General features: G+C 42.9%; 1 protein-coding gene across 5 annotated transcripts in view; it reads right to left on the reverse strand.

The window, feature by feature from the left end:
* Positions 1-656: 656 nt before the first annotated feature.
* Positions 657-26,839, reverse strand: part of ddx39b (DEAD (Asp-Glu-Ala-Asp) box polypeptide 39B) — a 44,167-nt gene continuing 17,984 nt past the window's right edge. For all 5 annotated transcript variants that reach the window (XM_048520080.1, XM_048520078.2, XM_048520079.2 and 2 more), the window contains exons 7-11: positions 15,873-16,004; positions 13,556-13,665; positions 9,605-9,749; positions 3,617-3,764; positions 657-1,032 (exon numbers count right to left, since the gene is read on the reverse strand). In XM_048520080.1, coding sequence (XP_048376037.1) covers positions 1,016-1,032; positions 3,617-3,764; positions 9,605-9,749; positions 13,556-13,665; positions 15,873-16,004 — 552 coding nt within the window. In that variant the 3' untranslated portion in view covers positions 657-1,015. The remainder of the gene's footprint in view (positions 1,033-3,616; positions 3,765-9,604; positions 9,750-13,555; positions 13,666-15,872; positions 16,005-26,839) is intronic.

A 26,839-nucleotide genomic window follows, 5' to 3' on the forward strand; every position in this document is an offset into this window, starting at 1 on the left:
CACATGAACCCCTTCATCAGATTCCAGCCTGAGGGGAAAGAAAAAATTCCAAGCATCCATTATTCTGTACAATAAAACTATCTGAACCTCTCAATTAGATTCCATTCTGTAACTCACTCCTAGGGATCTATTATTTTATGTATGCAAAATCTTAGCCCCTCAAATAGGTTCCAAACTATAACTTTCTTGTGATTCTGCATTTTTTATATATCGCCAAACCTGTGTTGTAATATTGTATGATTTAGTCGGACAATATAGTTTCGTACCTTTCTCCACTGTCCTTGTATAGCTGTTGTCTTCCATCCTCTTTGTTCTCAACGCAGAGTAAAATCAGGTGGGAGTGTGATGCAAGATTTTGCATCTGATCCTTTTAGCTTCCCTCTGGATGAGTCCGGTCAGATTTTAGTTGGTCTCAGTTAAGAAGTCCCAAGCAGCTGTGGCAAGGCTACATGCAAGAGGCAGGAGGAATACCAGTGGACTCATTCCTTTACAGGGAGGCGCATGTGAGTATTTAGCCTGATGGGTAGTGTGGCATGGAGTTATGAATGATGCTCTCTATACTGCAGCCATGGACAGTGACTGCTCACACACAAGATATGGGCATTGCATCTCATTTAAGGAGAAGTGTGGAAGGAAATAGAAGACTGACAACAAACTTGGCTCCTACTATCAAGGAGTTTGTGTTTTCTTTTAATTATCACTGGAACATATTCTCTACTCAAATACACTGTACCATTTGATGTGACATAGTGTAATAGGAACAATCATAATTTCCATGCAAAACAATGTTTACCAAAGATAAAGGAAAAAGAGGAAAATAACTCTAAAAATTTTCTATGTAACGGAATAATGTCACTTGCTCTCAAGTGCGGCTAAATGCGCAGTATTTACATACAGCCACTTGCACTGTCAATGCCAATGAATGTGCATCAATGAGAAATGGTGCAAATCGCACAGTCAGACATAGGGCTGTTAACAACTGATGGCAATAAAAGCTGGACTTGTGGTTCCTGGTCTATCTGCTCTGTTCAACTGCAACACAAGGAGGGTGGGGGAAGAGAGACAGAGAAATTAATATAATTTAATATCTTGTACACTGAAAATTTTTTTTTGCTCAATGCACATTCATTCCTTCTCTTCCCCAAACACTACCTAGACTGAAGTCAGCTAACTCCTTGGATCAGGTGGCAGTGATGGGTTATCAATGCTTTGACTAGTTTGGCCTCAGTTTGAGCTTACCTGGTGCCTTTAGACACAAAGCAATTATTAAGCTTATATTCTTTCAGCAGACACCACATCCAAGAACATACTAAAGATGCTTCATAACCAATAAAGTATATTTCCCAAAGTAAGGTCAGAATCATACCAGGTTATAGTCCAACAGTGTTTTTTTGAAATCACAAGCTTTCAGAGCACTGCTCCTTTGTCAAGAGAAGTAATACACGGGGGTATACACATCGCTGTTCTCCTTTATTCATGCCATAAATCACAAACAATAATGTAAGTGAAATGACACTGACCAGAAGAGACCCTTCCCACTCACACCCTCAACTGACTACTCGGACAGCGCTGAGATCGTAATAACTTTGCAGCATTTGAGGTATATAATTTTTTGCTGTTTTATCGAGAGTGCCACTTCATAAGACGCCAGTTAAAACAAAGTTCGCTGCACTGTTGAAGAGCTCATTTATCCTCCTGAGAGTGCGGGCAGTGCCTCTGTTTAACATCTCACCCAGAAGTGGCATCTCTGACTGTGTAGTGCTACCACAGCTCTGCACAGAGATTGGGAGGTTGGATTTTAACGTTCCAGCTCCTGACACAAAATTAAAGAAATTCCAAAAGTCGTTGAAGCCTTGAACAGATCTAGTGCAATGGTCACAGTGATGGTGTTGGCCCAACAATTCAAAAGGCTGATTTCCAATTCTATAATGTTGCAAAATTATTTCTACGATCATGTGGGGGCTACAGAAGCTCGGGGTGCTCACCTTAGAGCAGAATTAATAGAGGTGCTCAAATGTATAAAGGGTTTTGACAATGTTATAAAGGGGAAGTCGAGGTCATCTAACAATTAAGCCAAACACAAGCCCTAAGCTGTTATGACGGAAGTAGAGGAGAACTTTCAAAAAAGGTCATGAGGGCATTTTTTTCATGGTTTATGCGAAGAGTGAACTTCCAGAGGAAGTGGTGGACGTGGCTACAGTTACGACAGCTAAAAATCATTTAGATAAGTACATGAATTGGAAATGTTTAGAGGGATAAGCATAGGCAGGTCAGACTATATATGGTTAGGTTTATGTTCGACATGGGCTGTTTGGACCAAAGGCAGTGTTTCTGTGCTAAATGACTCTATGCTCAACTCTGCAAGCTTGGTTTATTTCAAAAGCAGCTAAATTTTTAGTTCCAAAGCATTGGCAGAATGCAGCATAGAAATATATCACTTCACTCACTCCGTCCTTACTGGTATTTATGCTCTACACAAGCCTCCTCCCATCTTTTCTGCTCTTTTCTCCCACTTCTCTTTAGATGCTTTTATCCTATTCATCTCAAAACACTCTGCGATAGTGAGTCCAATCGCTCTGAATAAAATAGTCATTTGAAACTTGAGTTAAAATAAAACATTTTGTCGAAGCCTTTTGTTTTGCACTCAGACTATTTTGCAAGAGCACCAATTCAAGGTGAAAATAGGGCCTGAGGCATACGTTCACCCTGTAAACTTGATGCTGAAACTGAACTCAGCAAATCCATCCTATGTGATAATGGATACCCTGGTCAGGTCATTTCTGATCACAAAGTGCACAAACTCATGAAAAGCCCTAAGGCAGTCACTGAAATGTGCACACTCTACCTCATCGTCCGAACGGCTGCAGTATCTCTCATATTTGAGCAACACGTGAGACTAGCTGCTTCTACGTAGTGGCCACGTGTGTGGTATTCCCCGCTATAAGGCCGCTGCTGTGAAGCCTAAAAGACATTCCCGTTACTACAAATGAGTTACGTGGTATGAATTGCAGCACTGGTGCAGTGCAAAGCCTGTAGATCACATGTCCAAACTCATGTCACACATATCCATTTAGCTGTTCACAACAAACAAGATATTGACTGTATCCTACTCGATCTTGAAATCCCCCACACTTGGGACAAAAAAGACCTGCCATTCACTTTATTACACCCTCATGGTTTTATAAACATCTAAAAGGTCACCTCTCAACCTCATACATTCCAGCAAAACAAGTCCAAGCCTGACCAGCCTCTCCTCAGGACTCAAATCCTCCATTCCTGGCAATGTCCTGGTAAATTTCTTCTGAACCCTCTCCAGTTTAATACTATTCTTCCTGTAATAGGGTGGCCACAACTGTGCACAGTTGTCTACAGGTGCACCAAAGGCATGTCCAATCTCAAATGATGTCTTAACTCCTATACTCAAAGGTTGGATCAATGAAAGAAAGCATGCTAAACGCCTTCTTAGCTACTTATATCCAAAGTGTTTTCCAGAACCAGAACAGTATAAAATATTCTGCTAGAACAAACTTAAATCCAATCTGTGCATTACTTCAAGCCTGCAGAATGTGCGGAGGGGAGGAACACATCATTGATGGAGACAGTGTTTGATACTCACTGTATGAAGAAATGTCAATCTCGTCAGGCAGCTCGCTGATGTTCACTTCAAACCTGTCCTGCACATCATTGAGGATCTTGGCGTCATTCTCATCCGACACGAACGTGATTGCCAGTCCCTTGGTACCGAAACGGCCAGCTCTGGCCACCTGTAATGCAGAGACTGAGATGTTAGGATTGCAAAGGAATAGCTGATGTGAAGGCTGACTTGGTAAAATATTGAATCACACGGAAAGCAGAGGGAGCAATGGGCTATTGATTCCTAACCAGTTACCTTCTTCCTCCCACCTCAGAGCTGGAGGCCTGTAGTTATGCTTCAAGATTTGCTCACTCCTCCACCATCAGGGCCTCTTCCTGTGGTCTCCATTCCTGTACAGCTCATTGCTCCACTTATTATTGCATTGGTTCACAGGGAGAAATTGAAACCACCGGAAAATGTGCCTGGGCATATTCTCACATCATCAAGCATTGAGGGCTCCCAGTTTATACCCACCGTACATTTACATGCACAGTGGCTAATGAGAGGGACCATGTTGCCTGGAGTCCCATAAGCAGACATTAAATTTAATTTCACATCAGCAGTTTCCCCTCAGGTTGGTGACATTCTGGCAAGCTGGGTTCACTGATGCCTAATTTGGAATAAATGCGAGGTTTTGCATTTTGGAAAAACAAACAAGGGCAGGAGTTACACAATTACTGGTACGTCCCTGGGTAGTGCTGTTGAACGCTAGGGGTTCACGTACATAGCTCTTTGAAGTTGCAATCACAGGTAGACAGCATAATTAAGGCAGTATTTAGCACGCTTGCCTTCATTGCTCAGACCTATGACTATAGGATTTGAGACATCATGTTGAGGTTATACAGGAGGTTGTGAGGTCTCTTCTGGAGTATTGTGTGCAGTTCTAGTTGTCCTATTACAGGAAGAGTATTTTAAACTGGAGAGAAAATGATTTACCAGGATGTTACCAGGAATGGAGAGTTTCAGTTATAAGGAGAGGCTAGATAGGCTGGGGCTTTCTCCCCTGGAGTGTAGGAGGTTGAGGGGTGATCTTATAGAGGTTTATAAAATCTGAGGGGCATAAATAAGGTAAATAGCAAGGATGAGGAGGTTTGAAACTAGCAGGCACATTTTTAAGGTGGGAGGAGAAAGATTTGAAAAGAATATGAGTGGCAACATTTTCACACAGAAAGTAGTTAGTGTGTAGAATGACTGCCAGAGGAAATTGTGGATGTGGGTAGAGTTACATTTAAAAGGCATTTGGATAAGTTCATGTGTAGGAGAGGTTTGGAGGGATATGGGCCAAATGCATACAGGTGGGACTAGTTTGAGAACATCGTTTGTGTGGACAAGTTGCACTGAAGGGTCTGTTTCCATGCAGTATGACTCTATGGCCATTTACACAGTTAGGAGTGAGTGCACATTCTCATGAGTGCACAGATTGTTGAGTTATTCTGCCAGGAAATTCAGTGTAACTTAGTCAGAGCTTTATCAATGAGGGCACTGCTGAAGTTCCACCAGGCAGAGTCTCCAATGGGCATTTACCAGCAACAAGAAACTTGCCACATAAGTCACAGAGGTGTATAGCATGGAAATAGACCCTTCGGTCCAACTTGCCCATGCTGACCAGATATCCTAAATTAATCTCATCTCATTTGGCCAATATCCCTCTAAACTAATATTTCAATTAATAAAATCATCCAGATGCCCCTTAAATGTTGTAATTGTACTGGCGTCCAACACTTCATCTGGCAGCTCATTTCATACACACACCATCATCTGCGTGAAAGGTTGCCCATTGGGTCCCTTTTAAATCTTTCTCCACTCACCTTAAACCTATGCCCTCTAGTTTTGGACTCTCCCAACCCAGGGAAAAGATGTAGGCTATTCACGCTATCCATGCCCCTCATTATTTTACAAGCCTCTATAAGGTCACCCCTCAGCCTCCAGGGAAAATAGCCCCAGTTTCTTCAGCCTCTCTCTAAAACTCAAACGCCCCAAACTGGCAACATCCTTGTAAATCTTCTCTGAACCCTTCTAAGTTTCACAACATTCTTCCTACAGCTGGGAGATCAGAATTGATTGGTGTATTCTAAAAGTGGCCTAACCAATGTCCTGTATAGCCATAACATGACCTTCCACACCTATACTCAACGCACTGACCAATAAAGGCAGGCATACCGAATGCTGTCTTCACTGTCCTGTCTATCTGCGACTCCACTTTCAAGGACCGATGTACCTGCACTCAAGGGTCTCTGTGTTCAGCAACACTCCCCAGGTCCTTACCATTAAGTCCTGCCACGATGTTCCGTTCAAAAACGCAGTACCTCACATTTTGTCTAATTTATCCATCTTGCCCATCTGATCAAGTACCTGCTGTATCCTGAGGTAACCTCCTTCGCTGTCCACTACACCTCCTGTTTTGCTGTCATCTGCAAACTTATTGACCATACCTCTTATGTTTGCATACAAATCATTTATATAAACAACGGGAAGCAGTGGAACTAGCACCGAAATGTGTGGTACACACTGGTCACAGGCCTCCAGTTCAACGCCATCCTCCGTCTTCTTTCTTTGATCCAGTTCTGTACCCAAATGGCATGTATTTCATGTGATCTAACCTTGCTAACCAGTCTACCATGAGGAACCTTATCAAACACCTTACTGAAGCCCATGCAGATCACATCCACTGCTCTGCCCTCATCAATCCTCTGTTACTTCTTCAAAAACTCAATCACATTAGTGAGGCGTGATCTTACATACACAAAGCCACATTGACTATCCCTAATCAATTCTTGCCTTTACGTATGCATGTAAATCTTGTCCCTCAGTATTTCCTCCAACAACTTGCTCACCGCTGATGCCAGGTTCACTAGTCCATAGTTCCCTAGCTTTTCTTTACCACACTTCTTAAATAGTGGCACCACGTAAGCCTACCTCCAACCTTCTGGCACCTCACCTGTAGCTACTGACAATACAAATTTCTCAACAAGGGGCCCAGCAATCACTTCCTTAGCTTCGCACAGGATTCCAGAGTACACCTGATCAAGTCCTGGGGAATTGTCACCTACATGCATTTTAAGCCATCTAACAGCGCCTCCTCTGTGAAGTCGACATTTGTCAAGGTGTTGCTATTTATTTCCCCACATTCTCTATCTTCCATATCCTTCTCCACAGTAAACACTAATGCAAAATACTCATTTAGTATTTCCTCCATCTTCTGCAATTCCACACATAGGCGGCCTTGCTGATCTTTAAGGGGACCTATTCAGTCCCTAGTTACTCTTTTGTCCTTTACATGTTTGTAGAATTCCTTTAGATTCCCCTTAAGCTAACCTGCCAAAGCTATCATGTCCCCTTTTTGCTCTTGTGATTTTCCTCTTAAGTTTATTCCTAATGCCTTTATAATCTTCTAGGGATTTACTCAATCTCTGCTGTCTATACCTGTCATAAGCTTCCCTCTTATTCTTGAGCAAAACCTTAATTTCACTACTCATCTGGCATTCCCTACTCCTACCAGCCTTGCCCTTCACCCCAACAGGAACACACTGTCTCTGGACTCTTGTTATCTCATTTTTGAAGGCTCCCGATTCTCCACCCCCACCACCCCCCAGTCTGCTTTTGAAAGTTCTTTCCTAACACCATCAAAACTGGCCTTCGTCCAATTTAAAACTTCAACTTTTAGATCTGGTCTGTCCTTTTCCATCACTATTTTAAAATGAATCGAATTATAGTCACTGGCCCCAAAGTGCTCCCCCACTGATATCTCAGTCAACTGCCCTGTCTTATTTCCCAACAGTAGGAGCAAAATTTGACCTTCTCTAGTAGGTACATCCACATACTGAATCAGAAAATGTTCTTGTACATACCTAAATTCCTCTCCATCCAAGCCCTTAAAACTATGGCAGTCTCAGTCTATATTTAGAAAGCTAAAATCCCCAACCATAACCACCCTATTCTTACTGATAACTGAGATCTCCTTACAAATGTGTTTCTCAACTACCCGCTGACTACTAGGATCGCAGGGGGGGGGGGGGGGGGGGGGGGTGGAGTCTTTTGTACAATCCCAATGAGGTGATCATCCCTTTATTTCAATTCCACCCAAATAACTTCCCTGTACGTATTTCCAGGAATATCTTCTCTAAGTACAGCCATAATGTTATCCCTAATTAAAAACTCCTCTCTTGCACCCCATCCTATCCTTCCTATCGTATCTATATCCTGGAACATTACGCTGCCAGTCCTATCCATTCCGCAAAGGTCTGGAATCGCTGATATCCCATGCTCCCACCATGTCCTGAATCCATCTGTTTCACCTATTAGGCCTCTTGCATTGAAATAAATGCAGGTTAATTCATCAGTGCTATCTCGTTCTCCGCTTTGTTCCTGCCTGCTATGACTGTTGACTCATCTCTAATAGTTAGGGCTACACTTACCATATGGGTCACTGCTTTGTACAGAACAAAATATCCAAGTCCCCAGTGTCAGTAACTACCCTTCCTGCTCGAATTAGTTTAGTCCAGCTGCTAAGTCCTCAAGGAAATTGTCCGGCTCATGTACTAAGCCTTTCATGGCTGAGGTCCTTCCTATCGACCAATTTCAGACGTGTCACCCTGGAGTTGACGTTACGCCATAAACCTCAAAAGAACACAGCACACTCTCACCAGTAAAGGTTTTACATACCATGCAATTAACAGCAACCTCTGTCCTTTTGGGGTGATATTGTCAAATAGCATTGTGCCTGGTTTATGTTTGGCACCATTGAAAACTGAACTGAGACAGCTCGATGTTCATTCCACACGGGATCTCGTCTTCAGTCTTATCTTTATTCTTTCACAGGCTGTGGCAGCACTGGCAAGGCCAGCGGATGTTGCCCATCCCTATTTCCCCTGAACTGAACACCTTGCAAGGCTATTTCAGAGTGGAGGCACGTGTCACACATAGATTAGGTAAGAACAGTGAACCAGATGGCCTTCCTTTAGAGTCATTGAGTTGTACAGCTCGAAAACAGACCCTTCGGCCCAACTCGTCCATGCTGACCAGGTATCCTAAATTAATCCAATCCCATTTGCCAGCATCTGGCCCATATCCCTCTAAAACTTTTCTATTCATGTACCCATCTTGATGCCTTTTAAATGTTGTAATTGTACCAGCATGCACCACTTCATCAGGGAGCTCATTCCATAAATGCACCCCCTCTGCTTGAAAAGTTTTTCTGTGAGGTCCCTTCTAAATCTTTTCCATCTCACCTTAAACTAATGCTCTCTAGTTTCCCCTACCTCGGGGAAAAGGCCATGGCCTTTCACCCTAATAATGGCCCTCATTATTTTATAAACCTCAATGTCCAACACTCCATTACGTGTTGATTTTCACATTCAATTGCAGCTCTTAAAATTTAAATCCCACAAACCCACAGCCTCATCCCTCTGGATTGCTGCGCCAATAACAATACCATGACACCCACAACCTCTATTTACTTACAGACAGGACAGCCAACTTTTGAACCCATCAGTATGGAGGTGGATTTGAATCCCAAGTCTGGGCAGTAAAAATTGATGTCTGCATGAAAAGCAGCTGGTATCAGTACGACAGCTGTTATCCCGTTAAGATAGCAAATTTACTGAGGTCTTTCATGAGCTATAACTTGGCATTAGTCCTAGGAAGGGCAGTGAAAACCCTGCTCAAAGAGGAACATCTTGAGAGAGAGAGAGAGAGAGAGAGAGAGGGGGGGGCAGGGAGGGAGGGGGATGGTGCAGAAAGAAAGAAGGGTGCAGGAAAGAAATACCAGAGCTTAGGGCCCAGCCAAAAATGGTGCAGCAACTGAAAATCAGAGGTGCTCAGGAGTCTAAAATAGATCATAAATCTCTGGGCTGGAGTACCTGAAACTGAAAGATGTTAAGTCACCAAACTGTTATCGCGTTGAGCATTCAGTTCACCAGAGTCAATAAAGAGAACATGTTTGCTTCGGTAACGCATCAAAGGGCACTATACCCTGTGTAAGTAGGTGTCAGAATCCTCTGGCATATCATAGTTAAATACAATGTTGACCCGCTCAATGTCCATCCCACGGCCAAATAAATTGGTGGCGACTAGTATCCGCCGCTGGAAATCCTTGAACTGCTGGTATCGAGATAATCTGGAGGAAAGAAGAATGTTTAACAAATTCACTGCAATCTTTTATTTGAGTCCTGTGTGTACGCGTGTACGGGATATTTAGTGACAGAAAAAGAGAAAGCACTCAGGACCTGGGGCAGGGAAAAAAGCCAAATGCGCAATGGTCCTGAAGTTTGTTGTAAGAGTAAGGAATGTTATAATTTGCTTCAGTGTCTTTGTTACGGCAAGGCAACAAAACTCAACCAAGGGCTCCCCTTCCTGCGATCATTAGATGCTCATCATGGGAGTCAACAGACAATAGGTGCTGGAGTAGGCCATTCGGCCCTTCCAGCCAGCACCACCATTCGTTATCATCATGGCTGATCATCCACAATCAGTATCCTGTTCCTGCCTTATCGCCATAACCCTTGATTCCACTATCTTTAAGAGCTCTGTCTATCTCTTTCTTGAAAGCATCCAGAGAGTTGGCCTCCACTGCCTTCTGGGGCAGAGCATTCCATACATCCACTACTCTCTGGGTGAAGAAGTTTTTCCTCAACTCTGTTCTAAATGGCCTACCCCTTATTTTTAAACTGTCTTCTGGTCCTGGACTGACCCATCAGCGGAAACATGCTTCCTGCCTCCACAGTGTCCAATCCCTTAATAATCTTATACGTCTCAATCAGATCCCCTCTCATCCTTCTAAACTCAAGAGTATACAAACCCAGTCGCTCCAATCTTTCAACATATGATAGTCCCGCCATTCCGGGAATTGACCTTGTGAACCTATGTTGCACTCCCTCAATAGCAAGAATGTCCTTCCTCAAATTTGGAGACCAAAACTGCACACAATACTCTAGGTGCGGTCTCACCGGGGCCCTGTACAGCTGCAGAAGGACCTCTTTGCTCCTATACTCAACTCCTCTTGTGACGAAGGCCAGCATGCTATTAGCTTTCTTCACTACCTGCTGTATCTGCATGCTTGCTTTCATTGACTGATGTACAAGAACATCTAGATCTCGTTGTCCTTCCCCCTTTACCTAACTTGACTCCATTGAGATAGTAATCTGCCTTCCTGTTCTTGCCACCAAAGTGTATAACCACACATTTATCCACATTAAACTGCATCTGCCATGCATCCGTTCACTCACCTAGCCTGTCCAAGTCACACTGTATTCTCATAACATCCTCCACACATTTCACACTGCCACCCAACTTTGTGTCATCAGCAAATTTGCTAATATTACTTCTAATGCCTTCGTCTATATCATTAATATATATCGTAAACAGCTGCAGTCACAGCACCGAACCTTGTGGTACTCCACTGGTCACTGCCTGCCATTCCGAAAGGGACCAGTTTATCACTACTCTTTGCTTCCTTTCAGCCTGCCAATTTTCAATCCAACTCAGTATTTTGCCCCCAATACCATGTGCCCTAATTTTGTTCACCAATCTCCTATGCGGGACGTTATCAAAGGCTTTCTGAAAGTCCAGGTACACTACATCCACTGGCTCTCCCTTATCCATCTTCATAGATACATCCTCAAAAAATTCCAGAAGATTAGTCAAGCACAATTTCCCCTTCGTAAATCCATGCTGACTTTGACCTATTCTGTTACTGCTATCCAAATGAATCGTAATTTCATCTTTTATAATTGACTCCAGCATCTTTCCCACCACTGACGTCAGGCTAACCGGTCTGTAATTTCCTGTTTTCGCTCTCCCTCCTTTCTTGAAAAGTGGGACAACATTTGCCACCTTCCAATCCGCAGGAACTGATCCTGAATCTATAGAACCTTGGAAAATAATTACCAACGCGTCCACAATTTCTAGAGCCACCTCCTTAAGTACCCTGGGATGCTGACCATCAGGTCCCGGGGACTTATCAGCCTTCAGACCTAACAGTCTATCCAACACCATTTCCTGCCTAATATAAATACCTTTCAGTTCGTCCATTACCCTCAGTCCTTCAGCCACAACTGCATCTGGGAGATTGGATCTGTCTTCACTAGGGAAGACACAAGCAAAGTACCTATTCAACTCATCTGCCATTTTCTTGTTCCCCATAATAAATTCACCCGTTTCTGACTTCAAGGGCCCAATTTTAGTCTAACCATTTTTTTTTCTTTTCACATGCCTAAAAAAGCTTTTACTATCCTCCTTTATATTTTTGGCCAGTTTTCCTTCATAGCTCATTTTTTCTCTGTGTATTGCCTTTTTAGTTATCTGCTGTTGCTCTTTAAAAGCTTCCCAGTCCTCCGGCTTCCCAATCATCTTTGCTACGTTATACTTCTTCTCTTTAATTTTTATACAGTCCTTAACTTCCCTCGTCAGCCACGGCTGCCCCCGCCTCCCTTTAGGATCTTTCTTCCTCTTTGGTATGAATTGATCCTGCACCTTCTGCATTACATCCAGAAATACCTGCCATTGTTGTTCCACTGCCATCCCTGCTGGGGCATTGTACCATTGAACTTTGGCCAGCTCCTCCCTCATAGCTCCATAGTTCCCTTTATTCAACTGCAATACTGACACTTCCGATTGTCCCTTCTCCCTCTCAAACTGCAGATTAAAACTTATCATATTATGGTCACGACCTCCTAATGGCTCCTTTACTTTGAGGTCCCTGATCAAATCCGGTTCATTGCACAACACCAGATCCAGAATTGCCTCCTCCCTGGTAGGCTCCAGTACAAGCTGTTCTAAGAGTTGATGAGAAGTTCTCAATAGTTGGATAACCCATTGATGCTCAGCACTTACACCTGTGAGGGTAAAGTAAGGTGAGGGAACAAACCCAGGGCGGAGCATTCCATCAAGTTTAGCAAAACTTGTCGGAGGAGCAGGACATAGGAGAAAACTGGAGGAGGATGGTAGCACATGAATGCTCATTAAAATGTGAATTATGGTCATGTGTGTGACGGGGGTGGGGCAGTGGATGGGCTGGGGGCAGGCACAGGTGCGTGTGTGTGTGTGTTTGCGGGTGGGGGGGGACCTATGTGGATGGATGTGGGTGTGTGTGATCTGTGGGCACGGATTTGCATACACCTGCAAACGTGTGTGAGAGACAGAGACAGCATGCAAAAAAGAGAGAGCGCGTGCGCACGTGTGCGTGTGTGTGAGAGAGAGAGAGAGAGGGAGGGAGGGAAGGAGAGAGGGAGGGAAGGAGAGAGGGAGGGAGAGAGAGAGAGAGAGAGAGAGAGAGAGAGAGAGAGAGAGAGAGAGAGAGAGAGAAAGACAGAGATAAGGGGCTAATAGTGGTGAAACCTTCCATGAGGATATTATGTTCTGGAGGACCCACCACCCCACAAAGGTCCTGAGATCACAAGGCCTTGCTCTCATCCTTGCCACTGCTCTGGATGCTTCAGTGCAGAAACCAGGTTGTTTATCTAGAACTGGAAAAGGATAAGACCACATCCCATACAGCTACTGAAAATAATGAAAGATTTCTGCGAAAAACCATGTAGGGAGATCAGTTCCACAGGCAGGATGGGCTGTAACCTGTGCTCAATGATTGATGCAAAGTGGTAGAAGAAACAGAGGGCTAATGGGATTGAGAAATAGTTCTAAGAGGGAAATGAGTTCTAAGAGGGAAATGCACTACGCAAAAGGGTGGTGAAAGCAGATTCAACACTAACTTGCAAAAACAAACTGACAACTGACTTAAAGAAGGAAAAATTGTGTAAGGTAAAGGAGAAAGAGCAAGGGTTTGGGCCAAGAGTTTGGGCTCTTTCAAAGAGTCAGCACAGACTTCCTCAAGTGGGTCAAAGAATTAAACCTTCAGTTCCCTTCTGGACTGAGCACTCGGGTAAGACCACTCATCTGAGCATCTAAAAGGCAGAATGTTGTACTAACCTCTCCTCCTGAGGCATGCCCCGGTGAATGGCTATGGCAGGGAAGTTCTGCTCAACTAGGAGCTGTGCCAAGGCGATGCACCTCTGCACTGATTTCACAAAAATAACCACCTGCAGAAACAGAATTTGGTGCATGAAGTTGGCAAAACCTACAACCTCACCTGGTCGCAAAAGAAAAATAAGTGATTCCATTTCAGTTCTCATGCTCTTTTTTAAAAAAACACAAACTGCAAATTATTAGAGATAATGGGAACTGCAGATGCTGCAGAATTCCAAGATAATAAAATGTGAGGCTGGATGAACACAGCAGGCCAAGCAGCATCTCAGGAGCACAAAAGCTGACGTTTCGGGCCTAGACCAAGGGTCTAGGCCCGAAACGTCAGCTTTTGTGCTCCTGAGATGCTGCTTGGCCTGCTGTGTTCATCCAGCCTCACATTTTATTAACTGCAAATTATTGTTGCATAATCATTATGAATTTTATGGTCTTATAATTGTGCTGCTTTGGCTCAAGTCTGAAGTACAAGTGAATAGTGACTGATAATCTCCAGTGCTGCCCCCATATCTCAACAAAACTTGCATTTACATAGCACCTTTATGCAACTAAGTATCCTAGGCAGTGAGTGCCTAGCAGCATTTAATATTAAAGCTATCGCGATATCACGGCAGATGACTGATGCGGAGTCTCAGTGTTAAAAGTGGGGGGGGGGGGGGGGGGAGGAGGAGAGGAGAGGTAGAGGGGTTTTGGGGAGGGAATTAAATGACTTGGGGGCCAAGGCAACTGAAAGCATGGCTGCCAACTATAACGTGATAAAATTTACGGAAATGCCATAGGCCAGAATTGGATAATGCAGCAATCTCAGTGGGACTCTGTTCCCATCCAGGGGAAACATGGAACATTATTTTGATACCTGTCTCCATGCTCTCTTAATGACGGAGTACTATCATCATAGTTCAAAAACATCTGTTCCTATATGCCCAGATGCAGCTGACAGCTATTAGTACCACAATTTAGCAAAATCCAGTCAAAATTGAATATTTAAAAGTAAAGATGACTCCTATGGATCAACTTTTGTTTTTAATAACTTCGGTTTTCCATTCCATCAAATAATATTTCTTCTATTTGAATTAATATTTCATTCTAATAATTTGCTGTACTCCTCTCTCTTGGCTGGGCAACGGTTTCACAACATTTGGCAGTTCTGTGCCACCGCAGGAGTAGTCATTCTACATGAGAGAGTCTGAACAGGGACTGCATCGCCAGATGTACGTACGCTTTAATTTCTTCTACAGGTCACAGGATTAGAAAATTTGCTAATTTGCCTGATGATAATTCCAGGATGCCAGTTAAGACTAGGTGTGTCCAATTTGAAAGCTCCATGGTTGACATGACTGGGCACCAAACCAAAGAGCCTGGTTACCATCCTATCACTAAGCTGATACCATTTGTCAGCATTTTCAGCAAATGCAAATTTTCTAATATGTTCTTTCAGTAAAGACAAGCGCAGTTTTAAATCTACCACCAGTTGCAGTGCCACTGAGTCAGAAGGTAGTGGATTCAAGTCCCACTCTAGCAACTCAAGCACAAAAATCTGGACTGTGATTCAGTGCAGGACTGACATACATCAACTTTTAGACAAATGATAAGCTGAATCTCTGCCCACCCAATCAAGTGGATACAAACAACAGGATCCTGTGAGTTTACCATGTTGACCTGGCCAATTTTATCCCTTAGCAAACACTATTTATTTTATACTTACATTATCATATTACACTTCGCGGGAGCTTGCTGTGTGCAAATTGACAGGGACAATGCAACAGCAACCACACTTCAAAGCCAATTCCTTGCTGTAAAACATTTTGGGTCATCTTCTGGTTGCAAAGGTGCAATATAAATGCAAGTCTTTCTTCCTAACCCTCTCACCAGGAAAGTGACAGAAGCAAGGTGTAATGCTGGCTTGATTTGTTGCTGCCACACTTCATCTCGCATTCAGAGGTGAGTAATATCAATGGGTGTGAGAGGCAGAAACCATGGAAATTCCACTCACTGGGATTTTTTTTTAAAACCAACCTAACACCAGCCCTCCCCTGAAGTGCAAAATGTTTTAAGTCAATTAGTTTATTAATCCACTAACCAACTTGATTAGAAAAGCCAAAATAAAGACAACAGAGTGCTAGACGTAAACAGCAGTGCCTTCATAAAGGAGGCACACGCAAGTCATAACCCATCTTTTTACAACATTTAGGTGTTGCCGGTAACCCACACAAGTCACAGCAGCGCTACTGTCCCCGCACTGGGTTTTACACGGAGGTGCTAATACCTGGTTGAATTCCAGAACATCCAGCAGGTCGAAAAGCTTGCGGTTCTTCTCGTTGTCTTTCAGCTTCACATAGTACTGCTGCAGCCCGTGCAGGGTCAGCTTAGTTTCGTCATCCACAAAGATCTCCATCGGCTGCGAAGCAAATTACCCCGTTGTTAAAACCACGCCCCCCTCTCGGCAGGCCCCAAATCTTTGCCGCTCCGAGACACTGCACCCCACCAACCCACTTCCCGACCTGGCTCTGCCTGACCACATAAGATAGTTCCAAACCTCCCCCACCCTCCACTGTCCCTAAAGCAGAAGCTAGCTTCGAAGGAGTCTTGTATTGATGTAAAATGGAAAGGTGACAAGGGGAAGGTCACTAACCCTTTTAGAAACGAATGTCTGCACTTTAAAATTCAAGAGCAAGGCCACACCATTTGGAAATTCTCTCCCACACTTCAGCTAAGTTTCCTACAGTGCAACAAAACAAAAACTACACTGCTTCTAGTGCTCCATAATAGATTAACAGATGTTTAAAATGTGTTTGAAGGAGCTGTCAAAGTATACAAGTGATTCCCTCCAGTGGGGAAGTTAAAAGAATATAAATTCCTTCTGTTCCTCCTTTCTCTGTATCTTAACAGCACTTAGAAGCTAATGACTGTGGGTCACAGAATGAAGAGGCCAAACTGGAATTGGTAGTTAAGGGCAGCATGAGGATAGTTAAGTCGTAATGAGACCAAGGTAGATGACGAAGTTAAGCTAAGATCAGCAGTGATCAAATTTAATGGAAATACAAGAGGGATGAATGACCACCTGATCTCCAAATATCCTGGAATGACCCAGCCTGCACACAGCCAAAGTGGACATTGTTGGCATTTTAAATGAATATATAATCTTCTCTTTGTCGAGTGTGTGGCTGGATCATGCAGAGTAAGAATCTCTGTTCCTGGCAAGTACCCAATTGACTGGTTTCAGGATTGGCAGATTGCTGGAGGGGTTTGTTACAAATGACTCCCAAGAGAGAGAATATGATTGATCCTTTACTTCAACTTGCTGTCCAGTCACCATAACCTACAATTCCCTTACTGCCCAAAACTCTACTATTCTGCCTTAAATATACTCAGTGCCAGGAATATTCACTATAGGGAATGTTAAAGATTCACAACCCTCAGAGAGAAACATTCACAGCATGAAATGGTTGATCACTTAATCCAAGGTTATTCCAGTCTCTGCTTCCACTAATTTATCCAATCGGGAAAACAGCCTCTTAAACCCAGTGAGAATTTTACACATTTCAACGAAATCACCTCTCATTCTTCTAGAGTGAATATTGAGCCATTTCAGTCATTTCTTTTCACAAGAGAATCCCCTTATGCAAGAAATCTATAGTGTAGAGAAGCTCCTTTGCATCCCTCTGAAAAGGCCCAGTACTTCCTGGGGAGTACCAACCTCACCAAAACCCTGTATAATTGCAGCTCTTCCTGACTCCTGTACTCCAACATCCTGCTAATAAAGGCAATAAATATTAATTGCCTTGTTTAACCTAGGTGTGAACATTTTGTGATTTATGAAACTTATTTGCCAAATAACACTAACGAGCGTCTCAAAATTATTACAACTTTTACAGCTGGCAATCTCAATCCACTGAAAGCACCCTTTGTTCCGGAACTCAGTAAACCTAAGGAGGTCAAGTAAAATCATGACCATATATATGGTGAGGTCATACATCGTGCTCCATGCTCACCTGCATTTACACATACACTTGGTCACGAGCGAAGTACCAACCTCTAGGGTACAATAATTCATCCGAACCCTCAACATCGGAAGCAAGGACATCAAAAGAAAATGCCAAACAGTTCTCCCGCCATCAGCAGTCGATGATAGGTTACACTCTGGTGCCAAGGACACAGATTGTACATGTCAGTTCCCCCTCTTCCCCAGCATGAGAGGGGGAAAGCGAGAAAATACAACAAGTTTAGAGAAATAACCAATTACTGTTGGTGATTTAACTTAAAAGAAAAACAAAAGCCAGGGGATTCTACCAAACCACTATAAATTACTGGTCAGGGCTCAGTTGAAATAATTTTTCCACTGCTGGACACCATTCTTTGGCAAGTGGTATGGGCAGGCACATCCACACATTTTTGAATTTGAAAACAACTTAAAAAGAAAACAAATCAGACAGGATCCTTGATTTTATGAGGGAGTCAGAGTACAAAAGTAAGGAAGTTCTACAGAAATTTTATGGAATCCGATTTGACATCATCTGGAGCAGCATGGTCAAGCCTCGACTCTACACTTCAAGGAGGACATTGAGGCTTTGAAAAAAGGGTGTGGAACACACTTATCAGAATGGAACCAGGGTTGAGGTGAGGGGAACATTGACTAGGAAAACGGGGGCTGTTCTTTCCAGAGGAGCGAGCATTAAGGGGAAATATAATCAAAGGGAAGTGAGAAGACAAGTGGTAAGGATGACACAAAGTGTCTGCAGACAGATATTTGCAAATTAGATGACTGAACAGAAACTTGGCAGAAGGAAGATAAACTGGGTAAGTATGAGATTATGCACTTTGGCAGGGGAGGAGCTGCTACGTATTGAAATACGGACAGGCTGCAGCACAGAGGGATTTGGGAGTTCTTACGTGTAAATTTCAAGATAGGGAAGGAAAATGGTATGTTGGCCTTTATTTTAAATGGAAGGGAACATGAAATAATATGTAACAGTCATGGTTCCCTTATCCAAGGAAAGATATACCGGCAAAGGAGGCTGTCTAGAGAAAGTTCATTGGGTTGATCCCAGGTATGGAGGGATTATTTTAGGACAAGAGGTTGTGTCGGGTGGACCTGTATTGATTAGAGTTGAAGAACGAGAGGTGACCTTATTGAAACATACAAGATTCTTAGGGGGCTCCACAGAGCAGATGTGGACAAGTCGTTCCCCCATTGGGAAGAGTCTAGGAGGGGAAAATCTCAAGAGTGTGGTGTTGCCCATTTAAGTCAGAGACGAGGATGAATTTCTTCTTTGAGACAGTTGTGAATCATTGGAATTCTTTATGGCAGAGGGCAGTCAAGGCTGGGACATTAAGTATATTCTAGGCCAAGATAGATTTTTAATTTGTAAGGGAATCAAGAATTATGGAGAAGTCACAGGCAGCTGGAGTTGAGGATTATCAGGTCTGCCATGATCTCATTGATTTAATGAGCCAAACAACCTACTTCTGCTCTTGCATCTTATGCGCTCAATACAGATGCTTAAAAATCATGTGATGATCAGCCGTTGTTTTTATGTAACAGTTTTCTAGCCAATGAGCCAAATGGCCTCCTTTCCTAATGAAAAGTCTTTATATAGGCCCAGGAGGGGTCGATGGAGGGGAGAGGGGAGAAAGGAGGTACTATTAGTAGTTTGGAGATTACTTCATGACAGTCTCCAAAGGTCTTCATTATTAAATATAAGCTGATGAAGTGGGAGCTTTATGAGCATCTAATGTTGTTTTGCTGCGGTGGTAAGAGGTGACACCACTGCATTCTTTATGCATCATGATGCAGCTCTTTAACTGCTATGCTCTGTAAATCCCAGCAGGAATCTTGCCACCATAATAGCTAAATAATGACCAAGGTCAAACAAATGCACTTAAAGGGACATTAGATAAGAACTAGTGGGAGGACCGGAAAACATGGATTTAAGGTCCTGGGCAGAAGAACCAGAGGCAAAACAAAGAAATTTGTTTTTGCAGTAAGTGATCATCTGGAATGTAATGCCTGAGGGGGCAGTGGAAGCAGATTTAATAATAACTTTTGAAAAGAAAGCTGGAAATATATACTTAGAAATGATACAACAAAAAGCTGATCTTTTGGAGAGAAAGCAGTGGACAGGTACTAATTGGATTTTTTTTAAAGCGGAGGCCTGTAATGTACAGGCTCGATGAGCCGATAGGCCTCTCCTTGTGATTGTAAGTAATACACAAGGCCACCACAATCTGGGCAGGGACAGCACCTGTAACTGATGAGAGTCTTGGATCCAGTTCAATGTCCGTAAACCACTTAGAACTGTTAAGGAGATAAAATAACTCAGCAAACGATAGTTTTAACCTCACAAATTAGGCAGTGTCTTAAACTGGGAGCTAAGGTAAATGCCTTCGGGCTAGATAATAGCAAGATTCCCTTTCAGAGGTCTAGCAAGTTCAACATCTTTGCTTACAATTTACAGCGCAACCACAGGCCATTCAGCCTTTGCCTCTTCTTACACATTCACCTGTCCTCATCAGGGTACTCTTTAGTTCCTAACTCCATAATGTGTTGTGTCTCCAAATTCAAGGAATGTTTAGAAGAGCAGAAATAACAGAGTAATGGGCTCCCAAAGGCACCAAGATGTTGTTTGTTTTGTTTGGGAAAGCAGAAGACAGCATGATTTACACAAGGAGGCTTTAGCATGCTGGGCTGAAGGAAGCAAAGGGGGACAACTCTCCATTTGGCTGGCCTCCGAGGACCATAGTCACGAAAGCCACCTGTCTTAGTAATTAAATTTTAACAGAAATTCAGGAGCAGCTTTAGGACTATGTAAGGCTGCAGTGATGACACAGAGTCAGATAGCACGGAATCAGACTCTTCAGTCCAACTCATTCATGCAAACAGATATCCTAAATTGATCTAGTCCAATTAGTCCACGTCCCTCTAACACTTCGCATTATGCATGCATTGCTGCAGTGCTGAGATGGGGTGACACCAATGCAAATTGCCCTGCAACATGATACAGCTCTTTAAACACTGTACTGCACAAATGCTACCAATGGTACCGACCACCAAGGCATTAAATAACAATGCATTTAAAATGAAGTTAGATAAGAACGCAGGAGAAATTAATGACACTCCATCTAAATAAACTAATATGGGACAATGCTTATGTGCGGCATCAATGCTAGCAGACGCCGGACAGGGTGAATGGACTGTTTCTGTGCTGTACTATCAATGGAAATTCATGTGACATTTGTTTTTTTTAAAATCTAGCAGTACTTTCCCCTACCCTCATTTCCACAAACATGAATACAAGACTCAGATGATAATGCAGTCCAAAGGTTTGAACAAGGTGGAATGCATCCTGCAGGAAATGTGATTTCAAAATAACCGACAGGAGGGATTTCACCCCACCAGGATTGCAATGAAAGAAAAGCAATTATTATTGCAGAAAACTAGACAGGCTGTTGTGGCTGTTAAAAAAGAAAAATGAAATGGCTTACTACAAATAGGCAGCAGCCAAGGATTTCTTGAAAAGGCATTCAATTCAGCTCAATGAAGGTTCCCTGTCCTGGGCTGCTAGGTGAGCCAAAAGCAATGAACACAGGAAAATTGCAGCCAGTTTCTCTCCCATTAAATCAAGTGGAATGAAAATCAGCCACGTCCACTGACAACTGTCCAATATCCCCAAATATGCTGAGCCTGGGTGATCCAACAGTTCAATAACACCATAAATGAGGTCACCAAGCCAGAACTCCACCCAGCATCCTCCTTTGAGTCCATCACCGCCCGCCCACACACCCAAATACCAAACTTCATTTAATTCAGGACTCAGGTGGTGGTGCTAAGGGATTTGGGCATGGGGTGGGAAGAGTCCAATCCCCCACTTTTTCAGATCCGACAACAATGAAGAAACTCTACATTCCTACGTCCAGACGCTGCCAGGCTTGTTGCACATTTCCAGCAATTCTTTCCCTGAACTGAATAAGTCAAACAGCACTATAAAAACTGGATTTCACATGAACCATCTGGCATTTATGTTTTTGTTTGTCAAGAATACTATCAAGGCAAAATTAACAGTATACGCTATCAGTATTTACAATAAATTTAAGAGAGTTTGAGGTAGTAAAGCGTAATTTTATGCAAATGTTTTAATATATAAAATTAAAGATGGAAGATTTGACAGGTCAACAGCACTTATTTAGAGTTTCTAACCTCCACAATATCTCCTTGGATATGGCTGAAAAAAATTTCCTAAAAATATGTCATCTTGCTCTCATCGGGCCACTTGCAAGAATATCTACGTAAGGGAAACAGTAATTCACATGGTATGGGAAGAGAGTGCTGATTGGTTGAGACCTTTCTATGGGGAATTCACCAGTTAGTTGATGACTAGCTAACTGTAATGTGGCCACTGATGTTACTGGCTTAAATTCTAAAAGAGTTCAGCAGTTAACTGTCAGTCATCATCTAACTGATGTGTACTCTGTTATAAGCCTCTACGAGAGTCCATTTACCAACCAATTAGCAAATTTTTCTCAGAGAACATAAAATGTCACTGGTATGCTTGCAAATGTCTTGTCAAAAAGCTTTGACAAAATGGGTCTTTTTTTTCAGCAATACTATGCTACCAAATAATCATAGCTTCTTGGACACAGTAAAACCTCACAAGCCATGATCAAGATAAACAGTTTTAAGAGCATCTTAAAGCAGCAGAATGTAGCTATAAGGTTTAAGGAGGGAATTCCAGAGTTTAGGGTTTAGCAACTGATGTCACAGCCACCAGTGGTGGAACAACTAAGCTTGGAGATATGCAGGAGTGCAGAAATAGACAGACACAGATACCCCACTAATTTGCAGGAGTGGATGTTATTGAGATAGGGAGAGAGCTCCAAAAACAAGAATGAGAAACTTAAAACTAAGTTGCTACTTAATTGAAAACACTGGGAGAGGCATGGTGCTTAGGGAACAGCACCTGCAGGAATCTGACATTTACATCAAGGGGCATTTCTCAGGTCCATAGCATTTTAGCAAGGTAGTGCTGTACCTCATTTGGGAGGATGCATGATCTTTATAGTGGAAAACCTTTCAGTTTTTGTCAGCATGCCCACATCCCAAAGGGCTATAAGTTCATAATGATAGAAGCACTTCCAGACTGGATTAAAAAGTATTAGCTGTGTAAACAGTGCTCAACAGCTCAGTAACTAACAGTTGCTATCAACATAAAACAACCAAACAGGACTTAAAAAAAAACAGTCACAACCTATTTCCCATCCCACCACTTCACTAAATTGCCAAACTAAAATAAATTGAATGCCTCTATCATTGCAGAGAAAACAGCCACAACAGATCTGTAAAGCAATGTTGATTTGGTTTTAAGTTCAAAACGCCTGCACTGGAATACTTTAAGCTGAACCATAACCTGGGAACTTAGAAATCAACTCATGGTATTAAACAGAGATAAAAGGAACTGCAGACGCTGGAGAATCCGAGATAACAAAGTATAGAGCTGGAAGAACACAGCATGCCAAGCAGCATCTTAGGAGCAGAAATGCTGCCATTTCGGGCCTAGACCCTTCATCAGAAATGGGGGAGGGGGAGAGGGTCCTGAAATAAATAGGGCGAAAGGGAGAGGCGGATCGAAGATGGATCGAGGAGGAGATAGGTAGAGAGGAGACAGACAAGTCAAAGTGGCGGGGATGAAGCCAGTAGAGGTAAGTGGAGGCGGGGAGGTAGGGAGGAAATAGGTCAGTCCGGGCACGGACACGTCAAGGGGACGGGATGAGGTTAGTAGGTAGGAGATGGGGGTGGGGCTTGAGGCGGAGATAGGTGGCAGGAAGGACAGGTTTTCCCCACCTCCCTAACCTGTTCTTCCTCTCACCTATCCCCTCTTCCCAGCTCAAGCCCCACGCCCATCTCCTACCTACTAACCTCATCCCGCCCCCTTGACCTGTGCGTCCTCCCCAGACTGACCTACCTCCTCCCTACCTACACTCACCTTTACTGACTCCATCCCCGCCTCTTTAACTTGTCTGTCTGCTCTCCACCTATCTCCTCCTTTATCCATTTTCGATCCGCCTCCCCCTCTCACCCTATTTATTTCAGAACCCTTTACCCGTCCCCCATTTCTGATGAAGGGTCTCGGCTCGAAACGTCAGCTTTTCTGCCCTAAGATGCTGCTTGGCCTGCTGTGTTCATCCAGCTTCACACTTTGTTATCATGGTACTAAACAGACCATTCTTAACTGCAAACTAATTCCCTCCGAAACGTAACTCACAGTAAAATGGTTAAAAAGAACATACAAACATCCATTGCATAAAACAATAACATTCTATACCCTCTCTCTCCATATTTTCAACACCCAAATGCATCTAAAACACCATACAATCTCATGTTGGCACAGCACGAGGGCTGGGAATGGAGGCTCATTGTAAACAAAATGGACACTGCTTCACCCTCATCCTCATCTGTCTGAGGTGGACCAATTTCTAAATCTATTTTCACATGTTAATGACGCAGAATTTATATCACATGCCACTCAAGAAGGGGTCAGATGTCTTTTTGCAGACAATTCAAATTTGGCGTTTTAAAGCAGCATACAAAGTGAATGTAGGAGGTGGCCATTGAGCCTCTCAAGCTTGTTCCAGCATTTAACTTGATAATTTTTAGAAATTACTTATTAATTCATGGCATGTGGGCATCACTAGTTAGACCGGCATTTACTGGGCGTCCCCAACTGCCATTGGAAAAAGTTCTTTTTCTCTTCATTCATTCACGGGATCAGGGCGTCACTGGCTACGCCAGCATTTCTAGCCCATCTCTAATTGTCCAGAGGAGAGTTAAGAGTCAATCACATTATTGTTGTTCTGAAGTCCCATATAGGCCAGACTGGGTAAGGATGGCAGTTTCCTTCCCTAAAGGATATTAGCGAACCAGAGGGGTTTTTACAACAATCGACTCATGGTCATTGTTAGATTCTTAATTCCAAATAGTGGAATTAAAGTGGCTGTGAACTGCCTTCTTGAATCATTGGTAGTCCATGTGATGCAGTTACATCCACTGTGCTTTCAGGAAAGCAGTGTCAGGTTTCTGGCCCAGAAACAATGAAGTAACGGCAATAATATTGTTCCAAGTCAGGACCGTGTCTTACTTAGCTAGGAACTTTCAAGTAGAGGTACACCCTTATATTGTTTGGACCATGTGCACCTTTACTTGCCTTGGTTCTGAAATGAAGTGGGTTGGCATCTGGTTAAACATTGCCTAACGGGAGTCAGTACCTTCAGGATAGAACAGGGAGATAAACTTAACTAAAAAAAAAGTATAAATATTTATCTCGGTGAATTTAAGATGTGAGAAAGGGAGAGTCTAATACCATGAGATCAGAGTTGAAAAACAACTTGACAAACTAATCCCATTTTTAGAAATGAAAAGTAGAAAAACAAAGGTAATCTTTTAAAAAAAAGTTAAGTTGCTAAGATTACACCATATGTCAGCAAGCTAACTGCCGAATTTAGTGTGGCCTGACCTGGACAAGGCACAATAATAAAATCATTTCTGACTGGAAGGTTGTTGGTTGGCTGCCAAGTTTCCCAGTACATGATAAAAGGGCATCAAGCTGAAATATTAACTGTTTTACTCTACCAGCACTGTCTGGCCTGCTGAGTACACCCCAGCAACTCTTTTTTTCTTTACATTCTTAATATGCAGCATGTCCAAGAGGAGATTGTATGGTGTGTAAAGTTGAAATTTTGCACCCTGATACTGTTGTTATGTTTGTCCACAGTGCCAAGCTAATGCAAAAGTAATGTAAAGCCAAGGCTAAGAGACAGCTCCTCTACGGTCAACCGACCTTCAAACTAAGTTGAATTCCCACTGAAAATTTGAAGGATGAGCAATCTTAGTTGGCACTTTCCCCATTGTCTCAGTGGGCAAGCTGATGTCAGGATTCCCTGAGATTCACAAAGGTTACGAACTCAAGTTGGACTGAAGTTGGTGCTTAAAAACTGTTACTGTTGCTCCACTACAAGACTGAGGGAGAACTGCATTGTCAAAAGTGTTGAATATTAGACTGGACTAGGTCCACAGCTCAAGTGGATATTAAAAGATCACTCGGTGTTACTGTACTCCAAAACCATCATTAACTTGCAAAGGTATAAGAGGGGAAATTGTAAAAAAAATTGATTCTATGTAGCTGAAATTTACAAAGAAAAGTGACAAGGCCAGGATTTCTTTCTCTGGGATGGAGAAAATAAGGCAAGTCTTGCATTCCTACAATGCCCTTTTAAGACCTCAGGATGTTGCCAAATTAGTTTACAGCCAATTAAGATTGTCTATTAAAAAGTGCAGTATTTGCAGTAATGTAGGAAATCAGACAGCCAATTTGCAAACAGCAAATTAGTAACAATCACATAATATTGGTGATGTGGGTGGTGAAATAAAAATTAACCAGGTGAGTTAGCTCCTGCACTCTTCTTCAAAATCTTAGTATAGAAAGGGATGTTGTGAAACTTGAAAGGGCTCAGAAAAGATTTACAAGGATTTTGCCAGGGTTGGAGGGTTTGCATTATAAGGAAAAGCTGAATAAGCTGGGGTTATTTTCCCTGGAGTCTGAGGGGTGACCTTATACAAGTTTATACAATCATGAGGGCACAGATAGAGTGAGCAGTCAAAGTCTTTTCTCTAGGGTAGGGGAGTCCAAAAGTAGTGTGCATAGGTTTAAGGTGAGAGCAGAAAGATTTAAAAGGACGCAATGGACAACTCTTTCACGCAGAAGATAGTGTGTGTATGGAATGACCTGCCAGAGGAAGTGGTAGAGGCTAGTATAATTACAACATTTAAAAGGCATCTGGATGGGTATATGAATAGGAAGGGTTTAGAGGGATATGGGCTAAATCCTGGCAAATGGGGCTGGATTTATTTAGGATATCTGGTCAGCACAAATAATTTGGACCAAAAGGTCTGCTTTTGTGCTGTACATGTCTGACTCTGATGGCATAGAATCTTTTTGAACCACCCAAGGGAGCAGGCAGGGCATTGCTCCAATGCCTCATCTGAAAGAAGGTACCCCCAGCAGTGCAGAACACCCTCAGTACCACATTGGATTGTCAGCTCGGGCTTTGAGGAACCTGAGAGGAAAATCAAGTCACCCTGGTGAAATTACTCACACACCTGTGAAGGCAGTGGAAAGTTAAGAAGGGGGGACCTGATTTGCCACCAAACACTGCATTGCTTGGCAGTAATAGGCTTTGGAGGAT

Source organism: Stegostoma tigrinum, chromosome 34 (genome assembly GCF_030684315.1).
Source record: "Stegostoma tigrinum isolate sSteTig4 chromosome 34, sSteTig4.hap1, whole genome shotgun sequence".
Lineage (NCBI taxonomy): Eukaryota > Metazoa > Chordata > Chondrichthyes > Orectolobiformes > Stegostomatidae > Stegostoma > Stegostoma tigrinum.